Genomic DNA, 10,586 nt, shown 5'->3' with positions numbered 1-10,586 from the left:
CAGCAGCGATTTGGGCACTTTGGGGGGGACACCCCCAAAGGGGGAGACCCAGGCCAGGGACTGGGACAGGCAACCGGAATTCCTGGAGAACAGACAGGCTCAGGTGGACACGTTCTGCCAGCACAATTGTGAGATTGTGGCCCCAGTCTGCCTGGCTTCGTAGCTCCACAACACTCAGATCCTCCCGAATATTCCTCTGAACCCCAAATTCACCCCCGAATTCCGGTAAAATGGTGCAGTTTTAGATGCCTTTGTATAATTTCTTTATTTTGACTCCACTTTTGGTTGTTTCAGTGGGATGAACACAGAAATTACTTAGACTGCAGAAGATCTCCAAGATCATCCAGGGTTGCTTGATACCACCAGAAGAAACAATTGGACAGAGCAGATGAAAATTTTAGGGTGTGAAGTTAAAAAATCAGCTCTTCCCAATGAATTTCCAATGTTGATCTGAGTCCCGATGGATGTTCCTGCCCCCGCGTTCACCCAGGTGCCTACAGGGATCCAGGAGAACGTGGACAGCACCAGCCTGGGGTCTTCCCAACACGGATCACAGGGAATGTGGGTCACCAGGGCTCTGCCAAACGTGGGTCCTCTGATGGGAGATGGAGTTGGAGCAGAGAACAAAGCTCTTGCCACAGTTGGGGCACTCGCAGGGCTTTCCTTAGCAGTGCCTCCGTTGGTGTCTGGTCAAGTTAGAGCTCTGTGAGAAGCTCTTCCCACACTCGGGACACTCGTAGGGCCTCTCCCCTGTGTGGATGCGCTGGTGGGTGACGAGGACAGAGTTGTACCTGAAGCCCTTCCTGCAGTCGGGGCAGCGGAAGGGCCTCTCATCCGTGTGAATCCGCTGGTGCCGGAGGAGATGGGAGCTGGTCTGAAACCTCTTCCCACACTGGGGACAATCGTAGGGCCTCTCCCCAGTGTGGATGCGCCGGTGGGTGGTGAGGCTGGAGTTTTGCTTGAAGCCCTTCCCACAGTCGGGGCAGCGGAAGAGCCTCTCCTCTGAGTGAATCCGCTCGTGCCGGAGGAGATCTGAGCTGGTCTGAAACCTCTTCCCACACTCGGGACACTCGTAGGGCCTCTCTCCTGTGTGGATGCGCCGGTGGCGGATCAGGCTGGAGCGGTCTCCGAAGCTCTTCCCACATTCCCCACACTCGTAGGGCCTCTCCTCAGTGTGGATCCTCTGGTGGTCAATCAGGTGGGAGCTCCGTTTGAAGCTCTTCCCACATTCCCCACACTTGTGCGGCTTCTCCCCATTGTGAAGCTGCTCATGAACCACCGGCTCTGACCTCTGGCTGCATCTCCGGCCACCTTCCCAGCACAGGGTGGGTCTTTCCTCCTCAGAGCACCCTGAGCTGCGTTTGCAGCTCCTCCTCGTGCGGGATCTCCGGGGCTTTTCCTCCCCGTTGCATTCCTGCACTGTGGAGCCGCTCAAAACGGCCTCTCCCACCAGGTTCTGCCGCGGGGATTTGTCCTCCCTGGGCTCCGTGCTCAGCTCCTTGTCTGGGGGAGGAAGGACAAGGAGAGGATGGGATTTGCCTCCGTGCCACAGGGAAGGGCAAGGAGATCCCCCCAGTCCGTCCCCGGCAGGACGGCGTCGGCAGCGGGGTTGTCCTGCAGCCGGGGGCGATGCTGGGCTGGGAGATGGAGCAGGAGAAAGGGGGAAAGGGCCACTGACTTCCTCCTCACCTGCCTGGGTGTCCTGGGGCATCTTCCTCTTCCTCACAGCCTCCTCCTCCATCTGGCCAAGGGTTGGGAATGGGAAATCCTGGTTTGGGGAGAAACAAGGGATGAGTGTGTTGGGTTGGGGCTTTCTCCTGCCCAAGTCCATCTCTAGAAGTCACCAGTGTCCATAAAAACCAACAAAAATTGACAGTGATTAAAAAAAAAGCCTCCAGGAGTTCCCCCTTTCCAGTCTCCTCACTTTGGGGTTTTGGGGGTCCCCTTTGTCAGGGCTGCTGGGAGTCCCGTGGGTCCTGGGGATCCCCCCTCTCTGGGGTCCTGCTTAGGGATGCTGGGGGGTTTTGGGGATCCCACAGGCCCCTTTTTTCCTGATTCTGCTTTGGCTCCCAGAGGTCCCAGGGTCCCCCTCTTCAGCCTCCCTCCACTCCAGGCACTTGGGGCTCCCCCCTCTCCTCACCCCCCCTTTCAGGGACAGGGGGTCCCAGCCCCGCCTCGTCTCCAGGCTCCCCCACCCCTCCAGGCTGTTGGGGGTCCCCCAGCTCTGGTATTGTCCCTCTCTGCTCTCCCCACTCCAGGGGTCCCGTGTTCCAGCCCCCAGCTCTCCTGGGGATCCCCAAAGCCAATGTCCAACCCCGCCAGGACCGGGCAATCCTCACATGGACCCCCAAGACACCCAAGGGGCAATTATGGCTCAGCTTTGGAGTCCTGTAAGATCCACATATCCCCTCTGGCCCAAAAAATCCCTCCCAGGGACATGCAAGGACATCTGGGGCTCGATTCCAGAATCTGCAAGCTCCAAACACCCCTCCAAAAAAACCTTCCTGGTGACCCCCCGATAGATTTGGGGTGAGCTCCCCCTCCCCGCTCACCTGCAGGATGGGGGGGGGGGAAGATGCTACCGGGGCTGGGGGTGCTGCGGACACAGTGGGCGGGCGGTGGAACCTCGTGGTTCTCCAGCTCCTCCTCCTCCTCTCTCCCTCCTCTTCCTCCCGCTCCTCCTCCACTCCCACCCTGCCCCCCCTTTCCCACCCCCTCTGCCCCACGGCTGCTGCAGCACCGGCTGCTGTGTGGGGGGAGCCCCCGATCAGCCCCGGGATGGAGAGGGGGCTTGGGGACCTTCCCCCCTTCCCCAGGGCCCCAGGGAATCGCTCCAGGGCTCAGGTGCTGGGGGACAGGGCTGGACCCCCATGGAACCGCTCTTCTTCTGTCCCAGCCCCACCTTTCCCTCCTCTTTCTCAGCGTTCCCCCAATCCACAGCCCCATTCCAGCTCAATTTGGGTGTCCCATCCCGCTTTGTTTGGGGGTCCCAGCCCCCTCTTCTCCCCCCCTTCTGCACCTTCCCCGTCCCCAGTCCCCACCTCCCCTCCCCCGGCCTTGGTTTTGGGGGTTCCAGGCCCCTCCTGCTCACTTTGGGAGTTCCATTCCCCATTTCGCTCAATTTGGGGTCCCAGACCTGCCCCCTTCTCACCGCTCACCCCGCGGCCGGAGGGGCTCCCAGCACCACCAGTGCCACCAGTGCGGCCCCAGCTGCCCCCACACGCCCCATGCCCAGCGCCGGGCGGTGCCCACAGCCCCAAAGCAGCCGCGCTGTGCCCTGGGGGGGTCCCCAGAGCGGCCCCGCCCCGCACGGCACTGGGAGCACCAGTCCGGAGCAGTGCGGAGCGCGGGCGGGCGGCAGCAGCCGTGCCCGGGCAGGGCCGGGCCCCGCGGGGCTCCCGCCCGCACTCGGCCCCCGCCGGGACAGCGCGGGGGGGCCCGGCCTGGCCGCCCCCACCTCCCCCTCCCCAAATTCCGCTCCGGGGGGCGCTGGGGGCGGGGGGGGCTCAGCTGGGGCCAGAGCTGCCGGAGCCACGTGTCCCCCGCTGCCAGCACCACCCCCTCAGGATTAGGGGTGCCCCAAAACTCCCTCAGAGCTGCCGGATACCCCGCACGCCCCTGAGGAGTGGGGTCCCCCCGGCCTCATCATCCCCAACCTTCGGCTGCCTCATCCCATCCCCCCATCCCCCCATCCCATCCGGCCCATCCCCCTCCGCCACACTTCATCCCACACCCCAATCCACATCCCACCCTTCCCGGGCCCCATCCCGCCCCATCCCATTTCTCCCGGCAGCCGCCACCGGGACCCCCGAAACCCCGCGTGCCGGGGGCTCCCCAATATCCCCCAAGGGGCATTTGCGACTCACCTTTGGAGCCCTGCAAGATCCAAACATCCGCCTTCCCCCCCGCCCCACCAAACCCCCCTTCCCCAGGAACCAACAAAGATATTTGGGGCTCGGTGCTGGAGTCCTCCAAGCTCCAAAAATCCCCTCTCCCAAAACAACCCCAGGCACTGCCCAAGATATTTGGGGCGAGCTGCCCCTCCCTGGTCACCTGCGGGATGGGGGGAGCGCTGCTCCCAGAACCAAGAGCTGCGGACACAGAGAGCGATGGATGCACGTGGAGGCTCCTCTTCCTTCCTCCTCTGTAAAGGTATCTTTTTCTTCCTCCTGCTCCTCCCCCTTTATCCCCTCCTCTTCCTCTCGCTCCTGCTCCTCCATCTGTCCTCCATCCAGCAGCTCCGCTGCCGTCCCCAAACCTCGGGCTGGACCGTGGGGTCTGGGACACAGCCCCGTGCTGGGGGGCAGAGCCGCTGCTGGGGCCATCGCTGTGTCCAGGGTATCCTTTGTGCCCCTCGCGCAGCTCCAGGCTCCCGAGGGCTCCCCGAGGGTTTCTGTGGCTGTCCCTGCTCCCCAAATCGGTCGCGTTTAATGCCCAAGCGCGGCAGCCCCGTGCCCTGTGCAGCAGCCGGTGCCGGGACACAGCCCCGGGAGCTGCGCTAATGCCCGGCCGTGCCAGGAGGGACTGAGGGGAGGGGACTTCATAAGGATCCCCGCTCTGCGCCCGTGGCTGCACACGGAAAGGTTCTTCAGTGCATGGGAACGATTTTCCGGGATTTCTGGGCTCGGCGGGGCCGAGGCGGCGGCAGCGGGAGCCGCGGGGCCCGGCCCGTGGGGGCGGCCGGGCTGGAAAAGTGCGCGGGGCCCCAACGCGGTGCCCGAGGGCTGAGCGGAGCTGACGGGAACAAGCCCCGGAACCCCCCGGTGCCCGAGGGCTGAGCGGAGCTGACGGGAACACCCCGCTCGTCTCCGCCGCTCGAAGCCGCTTCCCCGGCTCCGGCTGCCGCCGCCGCCCGGCCCCGGCGCGGTCCCGCGGGGTCGCCGCTCTTCGCGCAGCTGGAGGGCTCGATCCGAGCCGCGCCCCGCCCGTCCCTCGCTGCGGCTCTTTCGGTGACACGGAGCGCCCGAGACCCCGCGCTGCTGCCCCGACGCTCCCTCGCTGCAGCTCTTTCGGTCGCTGCGCAGCCGCCACTCCCCGTGCAGTTCTTCTAGAATTTATTATTCTCTTCTCCTTCTTTTATTCCATTCGCACCTCCCGTCCCACGCCCTCCGCTGCGGCTCTTTCAGCGCCGGGCTCCTCGCCGGTCTCTCGGTGCAGCTCCTTCAGTGCCACGGGCCGGCGGAGACGCCCCTCGGTGCGGCTCTTTGATTGGATTTTCTTCTTTTCTCGGGGTTTTCTCTCGTTCCCAGCTCGCCCGTCCCGCGGAGCGGCTCCTTCAGGGGCCCGGGGCGGCACCGAGCCCTCGGGGCGGCTCCAAAGGGCCCCGCCCGCCGCCGCTGCCCGAGGCCTCCCCGCTGCTGCCGGGGATCGGACACCGCAGGCGGCCCCGGCCCCTTCCTCTTCTTCCTCTTCTTCCTCTTCTTCCTCTTCTTCCTCTTCTTCCTCCTCGCTGCTGCCGGGATTCAGCCCCCGCCGCCGCCCGGCTCCTTCTGCCGCTCCTGCCCGGCACGAAGCGGCGGTGCCGCTGACGGGGCGGGAGCGCGGCTGCCCCGCGACTGCCCCGCGCCTCAGGGCCGGGCCGGGGAGTGACCGCACGGGTGGGGAGGGACCCCCCGCTGTCCAGGGCAGGGACTGACCCCTTGGGAGGGACCCCCCGCTGGCCAGGGCAGGGACTGTGCCCATGGGAGGGACCCCCCGCTGTCCAGGGCAGGGACTGACCCCATGGGAGGGACCCCGCGCCGGAGCAGGGAAGGATTCCTGTCCCCGAGGGGGAAGCAGCGGCACGAACTGACCGCGACTCCCATCCCTTCTCCCTGCCCCGCTGGGCACAGCAGGGAGGAGCCAGGGATAAAGTGAACTCCGTGAAGGAGAAAGAGGTCGCGGGAAGGTTCTTTTCCAGGGTTTATTTTATTCCTCACTCTCCTGTTCTGATCCGCTCCGTCCCAAATCCAGTTCATCTCCCCGCGTCGGGGCTCTTGTGGCCGCGATGGCGATCCCTGAGTGACCTCTCCCTGCCCTTACCCCGAGCCACGAGGACTCGGATCTGTTCCAGTTCCGTGCAATTCACGGGCATTTGGGGCAGCTGGAGCGAAGCAGCTGGAAAGCACAGCGGGCTCGAGAGGGACTCAAGCAGGGCAGGAGCCGGGGCTGCCCCGAGGGAGCTCTCCCAGCACGAACCTTCCCGGGCTCGAACCTTCCCGGGCTCTTTCTACGGGAATTGCGGGGAATGTCTCCATTCATCGCTACAAAGCAGAGTCACAAGTGGAGCTGAGCTTTCAGCTTGAAAGGAGGGAATCGAACGTGTGCGCGGGGACTGCTGGAACCTCGAGGTGTCACTTGGTACTTTAGTTTCGGAAATATTCAGCCCCTCAGCAGCGATGTCTCTCCCAGCCCACCGGTTCCTGGCTCAGACCCAGCTCGGAGCTCGGAGAAGAGACCCAAAGTCGCCACAGAAGAAGCTCTGCCGTTATTTTCTTCATTCATAACTATTTTATGCTATTTTATTTTATAATCTATAATACTAATTTTTTTTTTCTTTTATTCTTAGGGGGTTTTTTTTTCCAATTTTTTTTTCTTCTTCTATTACATCGGGTTTTTTCTCTATTTCTCACACACAGCCTTTGTTCCCTTCCCGGAGGTTTGTGGTGAGATGCTGTCCTACCGATTCTCCCCCGGAAACCAACGAAATCAGTCGAAATAGTGATGGATTTTTGAACTCTTCCCGCCGCTCTTTCCAGAAGGTCCCGACCGGATCCTGCCGGGAGGAGCCGGGGACACAGAGGGGCCTCAGGGCTTAACTGGGGAGAACAGTTTAATTGGGGCGAGAAACACTTCAGTTCTGGGGAGAAAATGTGAATGGAGGGGAGAGAAAATGAACTGCGGGGAGGAGCCCCCCAGCCCCCGGCTGTGCCCCGAAGGTGCTGCCCGCGGCTCCCCTGCTCCCACCACCGGGCTAGGGGCGCGGAGCTGCCGCTGCTCCCCGGGAACGTCACGGGATAAAAACTCCATTCAAGCTTTTCCAGCCGTGGCAGCGACGCTCAGCGTTCCTTGGACCTTCCACGGTCCGTGGACATCCCGTGTCCCTTGGCTGTTCCGCGTCCCCGGGTGTTCCATGTTCGCCCAGTTTGTTCCCGCACGCTCCCAGTCACTCCCAGCTGCTGCCAGCTGCACTCAGCACGCTCCCAATTTCTCCCGGTAGCCCTCAGAGTGGTCCCTGTTGCTCGCAGTTTGACCTCTGTTACCCAATTCTGGTCCCAGTGGGTTCCGGTCCTGGTTCTGGTCCTGGTGTAACCTGGCATCCCAGTCTGTCCCAGTCCACCCCAGCCTGTCCCAGTCCGTCCCGGTCCCTTCCCGGCAGCCGCCGCCGTTTCCCGGATCCTGCCCCTCCCGCCCCCGGAGCTGCCGCCGGACGCCCCCCAAGATGCTGACGGGGGCCGGGGGCTTCGTGTTGGGCTTCGTCCTCCTGGGCTGGAGCTCGGCCTCCACCTGAGGGAGGAGGTGAGGGGGGATCCCCGGGGGTCGTGTCCCTTCCTCGGAGCGCGTGTGACTCCCCCATGTCCCCCCCCATGCCGCGGTCACCCCCTTTTCTCTCCCACAGCGCTCCTGACCCAGCTCCTGCTCCCCCCTGGGAGGGGCTTTGGGAGCCCTGGGATCCCCTTGAATCCCCATTCCTGGGCACTGGGACCCCCCTGCACTCCCTGTCCCGGGTATCCTCCTCTCCCAGCCCCTGCATCCCCTGTTTCCCTGACCCCGAGAACCCCTGGACCCCATTCCCGGCCATCCCGGGACACCTCAGCCCCAGGCCTCCCTTTCCTGGGAAACCCGAACTGGGCACGGGGCTCTGCAGCCGCTCTGGGATTTATGATCACCCAAAGGAAAGGCAGAGGAGAGGAGAGAGGCAGAGAAGGAGATTGGGAGTCAGGGATCGGGGTCACAGCGCCCAGTCCTGCTCCGCCGGGGCTGGGGCCCCGCAGCCGCAGGACAAAATGGATCCGCGGGTCCCGGTGCTTGCCCCGCTCCGGGCCGAACCCAGCGGGTTCCAGGCAGAGTTTGGCCGCGGGGCCCGGGAGCTCAGCCCAGCCCGGCCCGGGGGTCCCGCAGGGCGCGGCCGAGGAGGGTCCGGGGGATGCCAGGAGGGGATCCAGGGGAATTCCCTGGAATTGCCCCGTCCCCTCCCCCCGCGCTCCCTCGGTCCCTTTGGCTTCTCCGTCTCCCGCCCTGCGCCGCCGGGATCTGCCCGGCGACCGGTGACGTCACGAGCATCTCGAGCTGCCATTGGCGGACAGGAAAGAGCGGCGCCAATGGCGGGGCCGGAGGCGGCTCTGGGGGCGGGGCCGGGCTGGGGGCGGGGCCAGCGGAGCAGCGCGAGGGCTCCAGCGCTGGGGCCGGGGGCGCTCCTGGGGGGGCGAGGGGCGAGTGGGACCCCGGCACGGGAACCCCCGAGCCGCAATTCCCGGGCACGGGAACCCCCTGAGCTCCCATTTCCGGGTACTAGAACACCCTCCACCGCCATTCCCGGATACTGTGAGCCCCCTGCATCCCCTTCCCCAGCATCAGGACCCCCCTTTTCCCCCTTGTCTGGCCCCGGGGCCTCCCCGGACCCCCTGAACCACCATTACCGGATACTGTGACCCCCCCCTGCATCCCCCTGCCCAGCACCAGGACGCCCCTGTTCCCCTTAGCTGGCACGAGGACGTCCCTGAAGCCCCATTCCCGGGAAGGGGACTTCCCTGAACCCACATTCCCCGTCCCAGGAAAACCCCCTGAGCCACCGTTTCTGGGCCCCGGGACCCCCCTGAAACTCTATTTCCGGGCCGGGGACGCCCCCATCTCTCCCGTTCCCGGCACCGGGACCATCTGACCCCCATTCCCAGCACCGGGACCTCCTTGCACCCCCGTATCCAGGTCTGAACCCCCACTCCCATCCACGGGGACCGGCCGGCACCTCCATCCCCGGCGCTGAGACCCCCCCCGAGCCCCCTTATCCCGCACCGATACCCCCTCGCACCCCCTCTTGCCCCGGCCCCGCGCTCCCTCGGGCACTTCCGCGGCTCCCAAGCTGCGCCACCGGGATCCGCCCGGCGAGCGGTGACTGCCCCCGGCACCGGGACCCCCCTCCCGCCCCCGGCTCCTCCCGGGGCCTTCTGGAAACTGCAGCGGGAAGAGTTCAACAATTCATCATTATTTCAATTGATTTCGTTGGTTTCCGGGGAGAGCCGGTGGGACAGCACCTCACCACAAACCTCCGGGAGGGGAACAAAGGCTGCGTTAGGTGAAAATAGCGAAAAAGCCGATGAAATGGAAGAAAAAAAAAAAGGCAAAAAGAAAAAAACACAAACTAAAAATAAAATAGATTATAAAATAAAATAGCATAAAATAACTGAAAAAAAAAAAAAAAACCAAAAACCAAAAAATAACAGCAGAGCTTGTTCTGTTGGGACTTTGTGTCTCTTCTTCAAGATCCAAGCACCGAGGCGGCGGCGTGCTGGCGGAAGGGGCAGAGACCGGAGAGGGGGGGAAAGTTGAGTGAAGTGTAAATGACTTTCTGGGCTTAATGAATATGTAACAGTTTAAGAGAGTCCTTAAGTCTACAGTAAAATGAATGGAGGGCGCCTCTGGCAATATTGCCAAGCGCCCCAGCGCTGTGATTTGCCTTTGTTCTACTAATAAATGTTTAATATTAGATTGCTAAAAAATTTAGGTTTTGTATTCATTTCCTTCAGAGAGAGAATAAAGAGAGTAAAGAGAGAGTAAAGAGAGAATAAAGAAAAAGAGAGAGAGTAAAGAGAGAGAGTAAAGAGAGAGAGAAAAGAGAATAAAGAAAGAAAGACAAAAGAGAGAGTAAAGAGAGAGGGAATAAAGAGAGAGTGGAAAAGAGAGAGACGATAAGGAGAAAGAGAATAGAGTGAGAGTAAAGAGAGAGAGTAAAGAGAGAGAGAATAAAAACAGAGAGAATAAAGACAAATATTGCTGCTAAAGAACGTCCATGCAGTCCCAAACGCCTTCGCACGCCGGCCCCAGTGTCCGTGCTCGGGGCTTGATTTACCAAGATATGAATATCGATCTAATATCGATATCCAGCTGAGACAGACAAAAGCTCTCTAACAGTTTAGAGTTAGAAAGTGAATGTTTTATTGGCGCCGGACAGCGGCGTGGAACAGCTTCCTAATGCACAGTGTCCAGCTATGAACGGTTACCGAGTTCATTTATCCACAAAAGTGATGAATATCCAAAATACAAATACATATTTGTAACAATGACCCCTCCCATTCTCCGCTTCGTATGGAAATGAGCTTTAATGTCATTGAGCAAGCCTAGTGCGTGCTCTGAATTGAGTCGCTGCTCTCGAATTGGGTTGGTGGTCCCAGACTGATGAAGTAAGCTCATCTCCCTCACTTTCACCTTTTTTGCCTTTCTGAACTTTAACAATCTTAATTACTTTAGTGACCTCCAAATTTCCTCTTGTGTGACTTTTGAATAGGCTCCCACAGAGGGAGGAAATTGGGAATTGTCCTTGTTCCCTAGACCAACTGATCAATATTTCTGTTCCTCGTTCTAAGCACAGCTAAACAAACACACAAATGACA

General features: G+C 61.6%; 1 protein-coding gene across 1 annotated transcript; it reads right to left on the bottom strand.

Moving 5' to 3' along the window:
- Positions 1 to 246: 246 nt before the first annotated feature.
- LOC125317566 (zinc finger protein 239-like) lies at positions 247 to 1,841 on the bottom strand. Its single transcript, XM_048287418.1, has 2 exons — positions 1,690 to 1,841; positions 247 to 1,503 (listed from the first exon to the last, which is right to left on the bottom strand). Exons 1-2 carry the CDS (start codon positions 1,829 to 1,831, stop codon positions 665 to 667), a joined length of 981 nt encoding a protein of 326 aa, XP_048143375.1. The 5' UTR covers positions 1,832 to 1,841; the 3' UTR covers positions 247 to 664.
- Between the last annotated feature and the right edge of the window lie 8,745 nt (positions 1,842 to 10,586).

This window comes from Corvus hawaiiensis, chromosome 27 (genome assembly GCF_020740725.1).
Source record: "Corvus hawaiiensis isolate bCorHaw1 chromosome 27, bCorHaw1.pri.cur, whole genome shotgun sequence".
NCBI classification, from domain to species: Eukaryota; Metazoa; Chordata; class Aves; order Passeriformes; family Corvidae; genus Corvus; species Corvus hawaiiensis.
Note: the sequence above shows the minus strand (reverse complement) of the source record. Positions and strands in the feature narration are given on the sequence as shown.